Source organism: Bacillus rossius, chromosome 14 (genome assembly GCF_032445375.1).
Source record: "Bacillus rossius redtenbacheri isolate Brsri chromosome 14, Brsri_v3, whole genome shotgun sequence".
In the NCBI taxonomy this organism is placed as follows: domain Eukaryota; kingdom Metazoa; phylum Arthropoda; class Insecta; order Phasmatodea; family Bacillidae; genus Bacillus; species Bacillus rossius.
In genome coordinates, this window is record NC_086341.1 from 47,719,904 (window position 1) to 47,738,222 (window position 18,319).

Sequence of the window (18,319 nt, forward strand, 5' to 3'; positions counted from 1 at the left end):
ACCACACGGTTCTTTCAGTTTAAATTCTTCGCTGTATGCTTTCACGCCCTTCATTCGAGATTCCCAGCGTACCTGGGGTTAACTGCTATACCGCATGGTTCTTTCAATTTAAATTCTTCGCTGTATGCTCTCACGTCCTTCATTCGAGATTCCCAGCGTACCTAGGGTTAACTGCTATACCGCATGGTTCTTTCAATTTAAATTCTTCGCTGTATGCTTTCACGTCCTTCATTCGAGATTCCCAGCGTACCTAGGGTTAATTGCTATACCTAGGGCCTGGAAAATTTCGGTGTTTTCAATATGCAAAAAGCGGTACTTTCAAATTAGAAAAGCGGTGGTTTAAAGTCGGTATTTTCGTTATGCAATGGAAATTTTACCGGTATTTTAAATGTTGACTAAATTGTGCAGTTATTGAATCTAATAGTTTACATATTTAATAAACGATCCATGTATACTAGGAATAGGCTAATATGCATAATAACAGCCAATTAAATCCAAAACAGTTACACAAAACAGACACGTTGCTATTGATGTTTGCAACTACAATTTTTTTTTTTTTTTTTTTTTTTTTTTGGGCTGCCAATGCCACATGCTTAGCCGACTTTAGGTGTTTGTCAATGAAATCTTTTCTATCCCATGAAACTTTACAGTTGCAAAATTTGCACATCACTGTGCTATTGTCAGTACAATAAAACCCATGTGTCTGATACTGATATGCTCGTATTTAATGGAGTGGAGGAACACGGGGTTGCCACTTGAACAAACCCCAGCGCACAAATGAGAAGAAACTTAGTGTGAACTATACCCCAGATCAATTTTGAGCATCAAAACCATACACGAATACGGCTTATGTAAAAATAAGGTAATTATGCTGAAACACAAGACTTGGGTTAAAGGATACTTTAACCTTGTGTGGATCAAGTAGAAAACATTCTGCTATAAACGAAAGAAATAAGAACAATGCTATCCTGAAATGCTGTGACATGTTTTTGGAGTAGATAATCACAGCGACAGACAGACAGGATGCGCTCCCGCCCTTGCCGTCAGCGATGTTTATTTTGACAGCTCAAGCAATTATCTTTTCCACGTCCCTTCGCAGCGTAAAAAAAAAAGAGAAAAAAAAACACGCTGACAGTTTCTCACGCAGAAGGTTGAAATAAGGGAGGGAATGTGTTGAAATGTTAGCTGTTAAAAAAAAAGGGGGGGGGGGTTGTTTTTACATGGTTTGTGGCTCTGGGAGGGATGAGCCTTGAAGAATTAGCAGGGGATGGGAGAGGTAAGCGTCGCGTCACGTCACGTATGACGTCAAGCCGCCGGGCGGGTAAGATAACATGACAGCTGAGACGGCTTTTCGTGCGATAGTGGAGGCGCCGAGCTCGTCTAGACACTGCCGCGTGGCCAGTCTAGAGGGGTGGTATCTATTTTTAGACGTCTTTTGTATGCCTGGCTGCTTACAGTACAGCTCTCGCCAAGATAAACGTGAACGCATAGAGCCCAACAAAGTGTAACAGACTTGTTTTTCAGCCGATTTTACTCAAATTTTCGACTTTCTCTGCTTAAATTTTTCATGTTTTCTCAAAAAACGGTCATATAAACGGAATGGACGCATCAGAGGGGGGTCGCATCGGCGGGATTCTACTGTAATGGTACTTTTCGGGGATATATTCGCAGTGTAATATAGAAATGTTGTGGTTTTCGTGAATGTACTTACTTTTCACGTTTTCATGCGAAATTCGCGCGAATTTTCGCAAAATTCGCGATCGCGAAAAATTCCAGGCCCTAGCTATACCGCATGGTTCTTTCAATTTAAATTCTTCGCTGTATGCTTTCACGTCCTTCATTCGAGATTCCCAGCATACCTAGGGTTAACTGCTATACCGCATTGTTCTTTCAATTTAAATTCTTCGCTGTATGCTTTCACGTCCTTCATTCGAGATTCCCAGCGTACCTGGGGTTAACTGCTATACCACATGGTTCTTTCAATTTAAATTCTTCGCTGTATGCTTTCACGTCCTTCATTCCAGATTCCCAGCGTACCTGGGGTTAACTGTTATACCACATGGTTCTTTCAATTTAAATTCTTCGCTGTATGCTTTCGCGTCCTTTATTCGAGATTCCCAGCGTACCTGGGGTTAACTGCTATACCACATGGTTCTTTCAATTTAAATTCTTCGCTGTATGCTTTCACGTCCTTCATTCGAGATTCCCAGCGTACCTAGGGTTAACTGCTATACCACACGGTTCTTTCAATTTAAATTCTTCGCTGTATGCTTTCACATTTACCCACACATGGTTCACATATTATATGCCAATTTTTTTGTAAAAAAAATTGTACTGCAAGCCATATGCAAATTTTGGGTTAAAAAAATAATAATGTATTGTGTGGTCAAATATATGGGTAAGTAACTAATCTATGTTGGTTTTCTAATGAATGTAACTCCACGAGTAAGTACGTATAAATTAATTGTTTGATCAAAACATGTTAGCAGTCGCGTGAAGTTCTGTGAACAGTGCGGTTATTGTGTGTTTGTCATGTCTGCCGCCCGACTGGTCACGTCGCCGGCAAGTGGGGATGAGGAGAGGAGAGGAAAATTTAAAAATAAACCAGCCAGAGAGAGAGAGACAGCAATAGTGTGCGTGAGGCCGTGTAGCAGTGTTGACGGTTTTCCCTCCCTCTCTTCTTTGTAAATGTCCTGTGAACCGGCACCCACACAATTAGCGTGTCTATCCTGACAGGTGTTCATGATGCAACTGTGCCCAATGAATGAGATTGCCCATGCTTTCAACAGATCATACCGTGACAAAACTACACTCATCGCTGGTGTTTATAAGAGCTATATTCCTCCAGCCTCACAGTAAACTGCATGCTAGTTTTTCACAGACGGAGCTGTCAAAGAGTAGCTTGCCGTCTCTTCTCTCTCTGCAGCAAAGGGATGGGTAAAAAAATTAAATACGATGGAGGAAAGGGAAACGAAGGTATAAAAAATAGCAGTCTTCTCCTTTGTCTTGTTAGAGAAAGTGTGGTAATTGGATGGGTCATAAATATGGAAGGTTGGGGGGGCAGTGGATTGTCTCACATCCTCCCGTAGTAAACATACAATGAAGAGCAGAGGGTCAAGGCCAGTGTCGTATTTATTATCGGCCAATAAGCTGAGAAAAGGAACACTTCACTTGTATCCACGGAACTCTAGTGAAGACAGATATATGGTGCTGCAACCCATACGCAGGGGTGACTCTTATGGTGAAAATGTCTGATTTTTTCCCCCCAAATTTAAGGGTGCGATCTATATGAAGGCGCGACACTTCTGCTGGTAAATATGGTACGTGCAGTCAACTCTGAACACTATGACCCCCCAGGTCTAATGACTCTCAAAAAATGCAATATATTTTTGGAGCACTGTAAAAAAATAATGGTTAAAAAAAAATTTTTTTTTTAAAAAATAGAAAAAAAAATTGTCACATTTTTCAAAGCCTGTTCATTTACCTAATTTTTTTCAGTTTGAATTCAGTTCATTTATAATACGTACATTGGAATCAACTTTTAAAATCTCCCATTTCTGTTCAGCTTATGTGTCATGAAGCCGCTGCCGCCAGCCAGCCGGGCGAGCTTCGTGTGCGCCCACTCGCGTCGCAGAACCTGCCGCAGCCATATTTTTAAAGGAAATGTCCCATTATTTTTTCTGTTACTCTTACATGAACATTATTGGAAGTATTAAAGCCGACACAAAAATACGCTATGTGTTCAAATTAACAGATTTTGTATGTTTCCACTGTAATGTTGCGCTCGCCGCTCGGACGGACAGTAGACGTGAGCGCGCGGAGGTGAGCGAGGCGTGCGTGTGTGCCCGGCAGGCTCTGGGGCGCCGACACAGCAGCCGCCGTCGCTGCAGCCGGCCGTGAGGCCGTGTGTCTCGACCTCCTCGCTCATGCAGCCCGGGTCCACTGCAGGTTAGTTCCCCCGCACCGCTCCGCCCCCCCCCAAACCCCCCGTACACACTGTACTTGATGTGATCGCGGACAATTGCTTAAAAACCTGAATAACATCGCAGAGCGTGACAACGCAACACTTAAGAGGCCACTCCAGTGTTTCAGGGGCACTACGCAACCCGCGTTAACATCAGAAGATTCAATGCTATTTTCATTTTTCTTATAACTAATTAACTAATATAGATTTCGAAATGATGCTTGCTTGATATGTAAGACAACGCAGCTCTTATCAAAGCCCCTTTATTCAAAAACGTGCATAAATTATTGTTCAAACCTAGACAATACACTTACGCATATTAGTAAAGATTAGTATAAAACCATAATTTATGCACGTTTTTGAATAAAGGGGCTTTGATAAGAGCATCGTTGTCTTACATATCAAGGAAGCATCATTTCGAAATCTATATTAGTTAATTAGTTATAAGCAAAATGAAAATAGCATTGAATCTAATGAGGTTAACGTGGGTTGCGTAGTGCCCCTGAAACACTGGAGTGGCCTCTTAACACCAAAATGTAAGTTACTACACCATTTACCACCGAAATGTGACTATAAACGTGAAATAAATTAGCAATTAAATTAAACTTAAAACTCAGACCGCAAAAATGTTTTCTTTTGCAATGGTAAATATATGAGTGTCATTATCTAGCATTAATTTTGTACCAAAAAGTATATAAACTAAATGGATTGGAAAAAAATTTATATTATGTTGTTTGATCTTTCATCTCTTATTAGTTACAATGTTTTACATTAATCACGTTGGCTCATCTTTCCAAAACATTCTCTGATTGATATTAGTTTTTTGTTTGTAATAGTTGTTGTATGGACATGCATGCACTTGAACGTGAGCCTGTGTGGCAGGCGTGTCGCCCAAAGGCCCAGCGGCGACCCTGAACCACGCGAGCCGCACGAACTCCTCGGTGGCCGTGACGGCGGCGGGCAGCACGCCCAAGATGAGGCGGCTGTCTGGCGCGGCGCAGGGTGACTCCGGCAGCACCGCGGCGTCCGGCCTGGGGCTGTCCGTGCCGGGGCTGTGCGCGCTGCTGGCAGGTGACGTGTCTTCCCCCTGCCCCCTGTCGCACAGCCCTGCAGGAGCCCAGTTGTAGCCGAGCGCAATCTTCCAGTTAGAAGCATTAGGGGCGTGTGGAACTTTATAAGTCAAACTCAAAAACACACTAATATTCATCAACTTCGTCTTTAAGAAAAAAAAAATTTTCTTTTTTGACGTATACATTGACAGTGGCATTTAGGTAGTTCTGGACCACAATATTAACTAACATCCATGTGTCGGCCTACTGCTTTTTTTTTTACCGGCCGAGATTCCGTCAAGTCATTGAAAATGGCATTTTTTTTTTTGTCTAGATAATACGTAGCAATGACCACGTGTACACCGTCGCTCGCCTTTCTGGCTAATTACTGCTGCCTGGTTTCATTTCCCACAAAAATAAGGTTGACTCATGTTGCAACGAGAAAAAATAATCATAAAAAAATCTTGCTTAAATTTACTACTCCCTGTTCAAGATAAGGTGAGACATTTGTAGCCAACATTTCTACTTTGGCAGCTGAATATTCTTATAACACTTACAAATAAAGTAAAACTCGTTTTTACAACCTCGTCTATTGCGACCACCTCTCTATTACACCTCCTTTTCTCATACTTTAAGAAAATCGATTAAAAATTTGTTTAAAGCGTGTTGCGCTGCATTTCTTTTTGTGAGAGCAGTACTGCACGCGATGAAGTAAACACTCCTTCCCGCTAGCTGATCCGACCCACCCTCCTACCACAGATAATGGTTCTGTGGCGTCAGGCACATCTTCCCGCCCGGTGACCAACCATTGTGATACCGCTTGATACGCAACATGCTGCCTCCTGTGCGCTGCTTTCTATACAACTCAGATTCCCGTTATTTTTGATATCTCGTTTTGATTAGTGTTTCCTAATGATTTAATTTACTTTTTTTATTCCAATTTGGTAACACTGCTGAAGAACCGGTCAAAACTGTCTCATTTAATCGTGAATTGAACTACCTTGCTTTTTCCTGCATGTAAGCCAAATAAAAAATAAATACAAAAAAATTTTCCATAGTATACTTCGATAAATACCTTCGTCTTACCTTTTTAATTTTATTGCCTACAGAAATTTTTTTTTACAATTATGCAATAGGTTTTAGGAAAAGATGAAATGTGCAGATGCTGGCCATTGTATTGTTACCTCGTAGGGTTTCGCACAGGTGTGGTGTTGTATCGGTAGAGACAGGAAAAATTCGCGGGTTCGATGACCTTCAGGATAGGCTCCAATATCCTCTAGACACTCGGCCAAATGTCAACTGTTCATTGGCTGTTGACTTGTAAGAAGTCTTGACTGGGTGGTCTGTGATTCGACACTTCTATGAGCGAGGGTTTCTAATTGGCCCTCAGTCTCTCCAGATTAACAGTAAACCAATTGCCGAAGCAGCTCTAAGGTATAATTATTTGAATTTTAGCAAAACACGAAATGAACCCGCAAATTTTTCAGGTGTCTATATGCATACTAAGAAAATCACAACTTTTTTTTTTTATATCAAGATTGAATTTATGGTAAAGCTACTGAATGCTACTTCATGTTTGTGCTGGACAACATAGTTGAATGTAAAGGTGGTGTGAAGTGGTGTTGGGCGTGCGAGAGAGCCAGGGAGCCATGGAGCCAGGGAGCCAGGGAGCGAGGGAGCCAGGGAGCCAGGGAGCCAGGGAGCCAGGGAGCGAGAGAGCCAGGGAGCCAGGGAGCCAGGGAGCCAGGGAGCCAGGGAGCCAGGGAGCGAGGGAGCCAGGGAGCCAAGGAGCGAGGGAGCCAGGGAGCGAGGGAGCCAGGGAGCGAGGGAGCGAGAGAGCCAGGGAGCGAGGGAGCCAGGGAGCGAGGGAGCCAGGGAGCGAGGGAGCCAGGGAGCCAGGGAGCCAGGGAGCCAGGTAGCCAGGGAGCGAGGGAGCCAGGGAGCCAGGGAGCCAGGGAGCCAGGGAGCCAGGGAGCCAGGGAGCCAGGGAGCGAGGGAGCCAGGGAGCCAGGGAGCCAGGGAGCCAGGGAGCCAGGGAGCCAGGGAGCGAGGGAGCCAGGGAGCGAGGGAGCCAGGGAGCCAGGGAGCCAGGGAGCCAGGGAGCCAGGGAGCCAGGGAGCGAGGGAGCCAAGGAGCGAGGGAGCCAGGGAGCCAGGGAGCCAGGGAGCGAGGGAGCCAGGGAGCGAGGGAGCCAGGGAGCGAGAGAGCCAGGGAGCCAGGGAGCCAGGGAGCCAGGGAGCCAGGGAGCCAGGGAGCGAGGGAGCCAGGGAGCGAGGGAGCCAGGGAGCGAGGGAGCCAGGGAGCGAGGGAGCCAGGGAGCCAGGGAGCGAGGGAGCCAGGGAGCCAGGGAGCGAGGGAGCCAGGGAGCCAGGGAGCCTGGGAGCCAGGGAGCGAGGGAGCAAGGGAGCCAGGGAGCCAGGGAGCGAGGGAGCCAGGGAGCGAGGGAGCCAGGGAGCGAGGGAGCCAGGGAGCGAGGGAGCCAGGGAGCGAGGGAGCCAGGGAGCGAGGGAGCCAGGGAGCCAGGGAGCCAGGGAGCGAGGGAGCCAGGGAGCGAGGGAGCCAGGGAGCCAGGGAGCCAGGGAGCGAGGGAGCCAGGGAGCGAGGGAGCCAGGGAGCGAGGGAGCCAGGGAGCGAGGGAGCCAGGGAGCGAGGGAGCGAGGGAGCCAGGGAGCGAGGGAGCCAGGGAGCGAGGGAGCCAGGGAGCGAGGGAGCCAGGGAGCCAGGGAGCGAGGGAGCGAGGGAGCGAGGGAGCCAGGGAGCCTGGGAGCCAGGGAGCGAGGGAGCCAGGGAGCGAGGGAGCCAGGGAGCCAGGGAGCGAGGGAGCCAGGGAGCGAGGGAGCCAGGGAGCGAGGGAGCCAGGGAGCGAGGGAGCCAGGGAGAGAGGGAGCCAGGGAGCCAGGGAGCGAGGGAGCCAGGGAGCCAGGGAGCGAGGGAGCCAGGGAGCGAGGGAGCCAGGGAGCGAGGGAGCCAGGGAGCGAGGGAGCCAGGGAGCGAGGGAGCCAGGGAGCCAGGGAGCGAGGGAGCGAGGGAGCCAGGGTGCGAGGGAGCGAGGGAGCCAGGGAGCCAGGGAGCCAGGGAGCCAGGGAGCGTGGGAGCGAGGGAGCCAGGGAGCGAGGGATCCAGGGAGCGAGGGAGCCAGGGAGCGAGGGAGCCAGGGAGCCAGGGAGCGAGGGAGCCAGGGAGCGAGGGAGCCAGGGAGCGAGGGAGCCAGGGAGCGAGGGAGCGAGGGAGCAGGGAGCCAGGGAGCAGGGAGCCAGGGAGCGAGGGAGCCAGGGAGCGAGGGAGCCAGGGAGCGAGGGAGCCAGGGAGCGAGGGAGCCAGGGAGCCAGGGAGCGAGGGAGCCAGGGAGCGAGGGAGCCAGGGAGCCAGGGAGCGAGGGAGCCAGGGAGCCAGGGAGCGAGGGAGCCAGGGAGCGAGGGGCCAGGGAGCGAGGGAGCCAGGGAGCCAGGGAGCCAGGGAGCCAGGGAGCCAGGGAGCCAGGGAGCGAGGGAGCCAGGGAGCCAGGGAGCGAGGGAGCCAGGGAGCCAGGGAGCCAGGGAGCGAGGGAACCAGGGAGCCAGGGAGCCAGGGAGCGAGGGAGCCAGGGAGCCAGGGAGCGAGGGAGCCAGGGAGCGAGGGAGCCAGGGAGCGAGGGAGCCAGGGAGCGAGGGAGCCAGGGAGCCAGGGAGCCAGGGAGCCAGGGAGCCAGGGAGCGAGGGAGCCAGGGAGCGAGGGAGCGAGGGAGCCAGGGAGCGAGGGAGCCAGGGAGCGAGGGAGCCAGGGAGCCAGGGAGCGAGGGAGCCAGGGAGCGAGGGAGCCAGGGAGCGAGGGAGCCAGAGAGCCAGGGAGCCTGGGAGCAAGGGAGCCAGGGAGCAAGGGAGCCAGGGAGCCAGGGAGCCAGGGAGCCATGGAGCGAGGGAGCCAGGGAGCCAGGGAGCCTGGGAGCGAGAGAGCCAGGGAGCCAGGGAGCGAGGGAGCCAGAAAGCCAGGGAGCCTGGGAGCAAGGGAGCCAGGGAGCCAGGGAGCCAGGGAGCGAGGGAGCCAGGGAGCCAGGGAGCGAGGGAGCCAGGGAGCGAGGGAGCGAGGGAGCCAGGGAGCGAGGGAGCCAGAAAGCCAGGGAGCAAGGGAGCCAGGGAGCAAGGGAGCCAGGGAGCCAGGGAGCCAGGGAGCGAGGGAGCCAGGGAGCGAGGGAGCCAGGGAGCCAGGGAGCCAGGGAGCGAGGGAGCCAGGGAGCCAGGGAGCCAGGAGCGAGGGAGCCAGGGAGCCTGGGAGCGAGAGAGCCAGGGAGCCAGGGAGCGAGGGAGTCAGGGAGCCAGGGAGCCAGGGAGCCAGGGAGCCAGGGAGCCAGGGAGCCAGGGAGCCAGGGAGCCAGGGAGCGAGGGAGCCAGGGAGCGAGGGAGCCAGGGAGCCAGGGAGCCAGGGAGCCAGGGAGCGAGGGAGCCAGGGAGCCAGGGAGCCAGGGAGCCAGGGAGCCAGGGAGCGAGGGAGCCAGGGAGCCAGGGAGCCAGGGAGCCAGGGAGCGAGGGAGCCAGGGAGCGAGGGAGCCAGGGAGCCAGGGAGCCAGGGAGCCAGGGAGCCAGGGAGCCAGGGAGCCAGGGAGCGAGGGAGCCAGGGAGCCAGGGAGCGAGGGAGCCAGGGAGCGAGGGAGCCAGGGAGCCAGGGAGCCTGGGAGCGAGAGAGCCAGGGAGCCAGGGAGCCAGGGAGTCAGGGAGCCAGGGAGCCAGGGAGCCAGGGAGCCAGGGAGCCAGGGAGCGAGGGAGTGAGGGAGCCAGGGAGCCAGGGAGCCAGGGAGCCAGGGAGCCAGGGAGCGAGGGAGTCAGGGAGCCAGGGAGCCAGGGAGCCTGGGAGCGAGGGAGTCAGGGAGCCAGGGAGCCAGGGAGCCAGGGAGCCAGGGAGCCAGGGAGCCAGGGAGCCAGGGAGCCAGGGAGCCAGGGAGCCAGGGAGCGAGGGAGTCAGGGAGTCAGGGAGCCAGGGAGCCAGGGAGCCTGGGAGCGAGAGAGCCAGGGAGCCAGGGAGCGAGGGAGTCAGGGAGCCAGGGAGCCAGGGAGCCAGGGAGCCAGGGAGCCAGGGAGCCAGGGAGCCAGGGAGCGAGGGAGTGAGGGAGCCAGGGAGCCAGGGAGCCAGGGAGCCAGGGAGCCAGGGAGCCAGGGAGCGAGGGAGTCAGGGAGCCAGGGAGCCAGGGAGCCTGGGAGCGAGGGAGCCAGGGAGCCAGGGAGCCAGGGAGCCAGGGAGCCAGGGAGCGAGGGAGTCAGGGAGCCAGGGAGCCAGGGAGCCTGGGAGCCAGGGAGCCAGGGAGCCAGGGAGCGAGGGAGCCAGGGAGCCAGGGAGCCAGGGAGCCAGGGAGCCAGGGAGCCAGGGAGCCAGGGAGCGAGGGAGTCAGGGAGCCAGGGAGCCAGGGAGCCTGGGAGCGAGGGAGTCAGGGAGCCAGGGAGCCAGGGAGCCAGGGAGCGAGGGAGCCAGGGAGCCAGGGAGCCAGGGAGCGAGGGAGTCAGGGAGCCAGGGAGCCAGGGAGCCTGGGAGCGAGAGAGCCAGGGAGCGAGGGAGCCAGGGAGCCTGGGAGCAAGGGAGCAAGGGAGCCAGGGAGCCAGGGAGCGAGGGAGCGAGGGAGCCAGGGAGCCAGGGAGCCAGGGAGCCAGGGAGCGAGGGAGCCAGGGAGCCAGGGAGCCAGGGAGCCAGGGAGCCAGGGAGCCAGGGAGCCAGGGAGCGAGGGAGTGAGGGAGCCAGGGAGCCAGGGAGCCAGGGAGCCAGGGAGCGAATGAGCCAGGGAGCCAGGGAGCCAGGGAGCCAGGGAGCCAGGGAGCCAGGGAGCCAGGGAGCGAGGGAGCCAGGGAGCCAGGGAGCGAGGGTGCCATGGAGCTAGGGAGCCAGGGAGTGAGAGAGCGAGAGAGCGAGGGAGTGTGCCTGGTTGCAGGGAGCCCCTCGGCGGACAACCCCATCCCGGGGGCCACCAGCAACACCTCGGCGCTGCTGGAGCGTCTCACCAGCGAGCGGCTGGCCTGCCCCTCCTCCAGGACCCCGCCCTCGCCCTACAGCTGCCCGCCTGCCGCCTCGCCCTCGCCCAAGGGCCCCGCGCTGACGCCCTCCCCCCTCTCCAGCCCCCCGCAGCCGCCGTCGCAGCCCAGCGTCAACGTCAACCTGCAGCGGCTCAGTCTGGCCAGCCTGCAGGGGCTGCAGAATGTGCAGGTGAGCGCTTCATTTCCCAGTTAGTCAGCGCACTCATTGCAATAAAATGTTAGGTTACTTACTTACATAGTCTGTAAACTCTTTGAACAGCTATTTCTTACATGCAGGATGACCCATTGAGATGCTAATATAAAATTAGCATTTATCATGAGAATAGGTATCAGCCTCAAATGTACGCACGGTTTACGGGGATAAATATATGTACTCTGCATAACTCACAGATAGGGTGGACGAAGCTCTGATATTACAGGAGCCCTGGTACTGTTCTATGTCAGATCAGGATAGACGCCAACTAGCTGTGTAGTAAAAACCTACAACTACGTCTGTAGAATGTACGATGACTGGACATTGGGCTGCAGATCGCTATAAAGGGTTGGTCTCAGCTATGACATATGTAAAAACTGCTCTGCTAGGACTGGAGTCTTGAAACACACGATGGCTGACATTGACCGACGGAGATGTGCTGTGGAAGTCTGCGTGAAGAAAACAGTCTTCTTCAACTCGTACTTACGGCAAAACTACATAAACCCGCGGTCACCGTTCAGCTTCATGCCTCCAGTGCTGTGTCCCTGGATCAGTGAGACCGGCCCTCACGCTGGAGACTTCTTGTGCAGAACCTTCCATTCTGTACTTTTTTGCCTGAATATAATTCCTTACTTCCGCCGGACAACGAGCAACTATGCTAGGAGGAACGATGGAATAACCTCAGCTTCCTACTGCTAGTGGTTACAATACTGGAAGACTGTGTTATAATGTGCAATGATGCAAAACATATCAGGAAACAGCATATTAAATCTTTAATTTGATGTACTGCAAAGACGAAATGAATTCCAATATAAATATAGTTTGAACGGCTATGAATTAACCTTAGATCGTCCAACATGCACTAACTCAATACTTAAACACATTAAAAAGATAGTTTAACATATTTTCAGATAAAATACACACATGATGCTGAAACAATAATTAAGTTAATCATGTGAACATTTCTAATGTTTACAGAAGTTTTTGTATTTACCGTATTTACTTGCATAATGTCCGCATTAATTTGGCTACATTTTTGACCAAAAAAATGGGGTGCGGACATTATGATGTGAAGTCCGAAAAAAAAAATTTTTCCTCAAAATTTTACGTTTTGTGTAGAGTAAAAAAATTGTTCTCTCATAATTAGTTTACTAGCAGAGCGCTGGTGACTGGCGACCCTCCGCAACGGACGTGAGAAATGTGACAGGTGGCGAGATAATTGGGTGCCGGCGATTAGTGGAAGACGCCACTCATTTTTTTTTCTTCTCTCACTCGCTTGTGCGATCTTACGTTCAGAAGCCGCAGCCAGCCTACACAAAATAAACGCTTTGTGTGAAAAGATATTTTTTTAATCTTTCATTGAGACGGCCACTGACGACACGGGGCAGATGTCTAATGTCTGCATTAGCCGGCGCCGGCGAGCCTTCCTCCCTGTCCCTTGCCCACTGTGTGTATAAAAAAACCGTGCGCATGTACCCCCACCACTTCTCAGCTACCTCCCCTACTTTGTGACGTAGTGTGAGTTGACGTGTACTGGCTTGTGCTATATATAGCCCATCCCCTTGCAACTCGCGTGACGTCGCAGGCAGCTGCGCAGTGGAGTGCGAGTTTCTGAGTCCAGACGGTTTCACCACGCTACAAACCCTCTCAGCGACCGCTCCGGAGAAATGAACAACTCAAGGTCAAAGCATTGTTGACAGCGTCGGTAATTTTCCATCCCGTTACTGTGCCTTTCAGGGGTGGCCAAGGTTGCTTTGTGTCTGGTGCGGAATTTATGCGGATTTTAAAAATTCCATTTCAAGTATTTAAAAAGAAATTTGCGGACATTATGCGATGGCGGACATTATGCGATTAAATACGGTAAATATTTATTTTAACGGTTTGTCTTCAAGTAGTGTTTTAACTTTTTTTAATTAATATACGTGTTTTATGAGTCTTATGACTAGTAGACTATTCTTAATACATTATCCAAGTCAACGTGAATGAAAATTATACTATAACTATTCATTACCAAACTTTTCTTAAAAAATGAAGATATGACACACATTAATTACCATCATATTAAAATTGCAGCATTTTTGCTTGTTTTCATTGAATAAAGACCTCTGATTTACTTGCAAACAGGAAATTCACAGTATTTTTTTTAACAGTGTAAAAGTAAAGTAAAATAATTCTTGTGTAACTCAATTGCAAACTCAAATTTAGTTTAATAGTAATAACAAAATAATGTTTTGTAATTATTAAATTAAAAATTACTGAATTTTTAAAGAACGGCTTATAGTTAATCACGATAGCTGAAACAAATGGTATGGTAACAAGTAGTTTTATTGAGAGCTATCAGTTGTAAACAGAGGAGCACACGTCTGTCTGCCATCGTGACTTGTGGTCGAATAACCTCGGGCAAGCCGGTCTGCTGCTACTCTCTCTTCCTCGGCGCTCTGCGCGTGCGTAGTTCCTCCGTCTTTGAACCAGCAACGGGCGTGGTTTATTTCACCTTCTGTATTATCTGCTCTTTCAAATAATTTTTGAAACTTACGATTGAAACATCTCTCGTACATTTTTGGTACTTTCATTGTTCTAAATAATATACATTCATTGAATTTAATAAATATTATTAATCAAAAACATCTTCCTCTACCCAATCTGATATCTCTCTCAAGTCAAAGAGAATTACTTGACTCTATTTTCATTAAAAACTAAAAAATTGAACTGTAAATATATACTTGACAACACTGGTTTAAGAGTACCTCCTTTTAATAGTCATTTAACTTCCACTTTATGTTCAGTTAACGGAAATAATGATCTTATCTTTAGGCTAATAACCAACTTTAATAAATTTGATAAAGACTTTCATTATTTTCCTTAGTTCTTTATGATCATGTGTGTTTTAGTTCTGTGTTGTCTAAATTGTAACATTTGAATTTTTTTTATTGTCTTTGTTATGTGTGATTTTTTTTTAATATTGTATTGTTTTGTGTTTTTCTTTTACGCTTATTACTATTGTGAGTGTGTTTGTGTCTAATTGTGCGCCTACCATTAAAGGCTTTGTCCTGTTAGTTGGCATGTTACAATTATAAATAAATAAATAAATAAATATTAAAAGATAATGTTTTTGTAATCGGGGCTGAGTTTTGGTTAGATATGCTGATTTGTTGTTGCATTGTGGTGATGCATGGTGTGTTGACGGTGAAGAGGTGGAGGGAACGGCGGAGTGTCGCTGTGCCTGCAGGTGTCCATCCCGGGGCTGGCGGTGCCCATCTCGCTGCTGCTGAACGTGCCCGGCGCGGCTCAGCACTCGGGCGTGATCGTGACCACGCTGCCCGTCACCACCTGCACCGCCACCTGCACCACCACCACCTCGGTGCGTGCCACGCGGTTCACCCGGTCACACTTCTCAATACCAGTTCCATGAGTGTGCATGTGTGGGAGAAGATTACGTATTTGGTTTTATTTCTAGGCTGATCTCGTTTTTAAAACAGGAGATTTCAGTGTTAAATGTTTTTATTATTATTTTTTGAATTCCTTTGATTCACAAATATAGATTATTTTTAAACATTTTTGACATATTATTTCAACTATCATATATTGCCCTTACACAATATACTAATTTTTAATAAGAGCATGTTTCACTACTTGGAACGATAAAAATAGATTTGCGAGTATTTTGTGTGTCTGTCTGAAAGATGTTCCAATGCCATGATGTAAAAAGTGAGTTACCTAATAACAATTGAATATTTAAATGATTTTAAAAATTTTTCAATCTATTTCGACATATGTTTTGGTACAAATTTTCTGCTAAATAAATTACATTAATTGAATTTATTATATTAAAAATTAGGTTTTTTTTTGTGATTTGAGTTAGATTTTGAGTAATAATGCTGATTAATTTAAATGACTTTAGTTGCATTTCGGTGTTATATTGGTTTTATCGCAGTTCACCGTATAATCTTGTCCCTGGTAATTAGGGATATGCGAAGCTTCAGAGAGCCGAAGTTGAAGTGAAGATTAATTTTCTTCGACTTCATCTTGTAAAATTAAAAAAACTTTGAAGATTCTGAAGATTTTTTCTTTGAGTAGAATTCATTAAAAACTGAATTTCACGCTTTGTAGAGTCATAAATAACATCCGCGGTATTCGCTAGCTGCGTTTTTTGTTAGGAAGTAAACCAGTCAATCCGCCAAAAATGAACAGCTGTCAAAACATTTCTTGGGTAGATAATAACAGCTTCGATTGGATATCCGCCTTCCCACTACCGCTTTAGTATTGCGACAGCAGTGGCAATGTTTGTCTGTTGACAGCTCAAGCCAAGACATTTGAAATAATTCCCAAATATGCTAAAAATCACATCATTAAGTTTTCCTAAAGTATTTCGTGCTTAGATGTTACTTGTTACATTGGAAATAGTGTCTTATTTATCCTTATTAAATATATGTTGTCTTAAAGCTGAATTAGGCTTGTAAATAAATTTACTTCATAATTATTTATTAAAAACTTTCACTGAGTCAATTTTCTGTACACGAAAGTGGAGATTTATATCAATAATATGACTCAATTTGAGACAGTGTTTCAGCCGTGCTATAATAGCGCAGTGCTCGTATTCAAACAGCTATTTTAATTAGTGGTGCACCGATATGACTTTACCGATTATAATGAACAAATTTGTTTAAGTGTAATAATGCACACAACAATTTTTATTCCCATGTGAATTTATGTAAAATTGAGAATACAGTTCTAATAACAGTATAAAAATATATAAAATACACTATTAAGTCATTGTAAAGTGTAAATTAAATTAACTTCTATTTATATTTTTTATAGTAAACAACTTGAACTACAGTCTAATACAGTAATTGTAATTTACAATGGGTAAGTTTTTGTTGCGGAAAACTAGCATTATTATCGACTATCACATAAGGTTGCATCGAGAAATTACCATTTAACAATGTAAACATGTTGCTTTATTTTGTTCACTTGAGTTTATAGAAAAATGTTTCCACACTTCAATTTTTTTCTCCCTAAACGCCATCTCACTATAATTATATAAAAATGACTCAAAACCAATTCTAGCACATGTGATATGTTGACTGAATATATAAAATTATAAATACTTTTTCACTTTTCACGTCTCATACAAATAACACAACAACGGATAATGTTACCAAAGACGCCCATAACGAGTTTGTAAAATGCAATGATAAACTATAAAAGGTATCAGGACCACAATTTTGAACCGCTACTACGACTCGAAAAGATTGATTGTCATAGAATCCACTGCAACTGCTTGTGGTATTTTGATTGCGTGCCATCTATTTTACGTCTCTGGCTATAGGTAATGTACAAGGCCACTAAACAAAAGACAGAACAAAAGACGAAACGTAAATAAACGTGTAGGAAAAATGTATTTTTTATTGTTCGAGGCAATGAGATTTACTAAACTTAACGAAATATCTGTAATTATGATATGACGGAGTTAGATGAATTTAGTAATATATACAAATATTACTGTATTTCGTCCTAAAATGTGTAACAAAATATTACACGGTAAAAACTTACTTAATTACGCCGGGACGTAGATAATCGGCAAAGTAATCGTTAAGATAATCTCAGATTACGATTAATCGAAAAGTACCCATAATCACCGATTATGATTCATCGGTATCCGCATCCTTGCACCACTAATTTTAATGCATTAAGAGAACTGATAACACAACCAAATAATGATGGCAAGTTTTATGCTGTAACCAGGTAGATTTACTTTTTAAATGCCTCTTGCAAAAGTAAACCTAGGTTGTCGAACCTGGCTCAACAAACATAGGAATTCAAAGTGTCAAGAAAATAGTATTTTAAATGCAAATAAACTTGCTAACAATTTCATGTAACCCTTAAGAAACTTTCAATTCCGATACGTAAAAATGTTATAATTAGGGATGGGGCAATAAAATCCTCAAATCCTCGAATCCCATCAAATCCTTAGTATCAAAGGATTACATATTCAAGGAAAAATTATTCTAGGAATAATATTTTAGGAAATAGAGTAAATTAAAAAAAATTCAACACTGATAACCTCTGAAGTTAACTAGGTATTTTTTTCTTCTTTTTACCTGTCGTGGTACCATTCCCCAAGATAACGTACTTTTATCATGTACAGTAGAACCCTGTTATCATGTACAGTAGAACCCTGTTATCATGTACAGTAGAACCCTGTTATCATGTACAGTAGAACCCTGTTATAATGTACAGTAGAACCCTGTTATCATGTACAGTAGAACCCTGTTATCATGTACAGTAGAACCCTGTTATCATGTACAGTAGAACCCTGTTATCATGTACAGTAGAACCCTGTTATCATGTACAGTAGAACCCTGTTATCATGTACAGTATAACCCTGTTATCATGTACAGTAGAACCCTGTTATAATGTTTTTCAAGGGAGCACAAGAAAAAAACATTATAAGCAGGAAAACGTTATAAGCAGGAAATCAGAATTTAGCACTTAACAATGTTCGAGCTTTGTACCAATGGACTTACCAAGCTATGTAAACAACTTTAATGTTAAAACCAAACATAGTATACTTGATACATGAATTTTTTGAAACAAGCCAACAATTTTTCAACTTCGTCTTGTTCCCTGGTTAAATTTTGTTTGTCTTTAAAGATACACTGCCACATTTTTTGTAAAATTGTCTCACGATTCATGATGACAACATTAAGAGTGAGAACGTCTACTCCTTCGCCACCTGAAAATGTTTAATTTTGGGATTCTTACGTATGAATGAAGAAAAAAAAAAATTAATTGTAAGCAATAGAAAACACTTTTAGTTATGCCCTCGCTCAATGATTGGCAAGTTAAATATCGTAGGACTATGTACGTGCATCTGAATACCCACTGGAATGGCAAGGAAGAGAAGAGTTGACTAAGGGTGCCAACTGACACGTAACTATGAACATTGTGTACCTTCAGTATATTGCATAAAATTGTATTTTAACAAACATCATGTATTGTATGGCAGTGATTGTAAACATAAACATACATAAAGGAAACTTTTTATCATAAGTGTTGGAATAATATGGTTTTAAAACATTTTCCCCCCATTTATTGAATGTTTGAAAGCAAACATATT

General features: G+C 47.0%; 1 protein-coding gene across 3 annotated transcripts in view; it reads left to right on the forward strand.

Moving 5' to 3' along the window:
• LOC134538899 (transcription factor SPT20 homolog) overlaps nt 1–18,319 on the forward strand; it is a 58,929-nt gene that overhangs the window by 28,582 nt on the left and 12,028 nt on the right. For all 3 annotated transcript variants that reach the window (XM_063380504.1, XM_063380505.1, XM_063380506.1), the window contains exons 14-17: nt 3,853–3,948; nt 4,847–5,035; nt 10,904–11,175; nt 14,429–14,560. In XM_063380504.1, the coding sequence (XP_063236574.1) occupies nt 3,853–3,948; nt 4,847–5,035; nt 10,904–11,175; nt 14,429–14,560 (689 nt within the window). The remainder of the gene's footprint in view (nt 1–3,852; nt 3,949–4,846; nt 5,036–10,903; nt 11,176–14,428; nt 14,561–18,319) is intronic.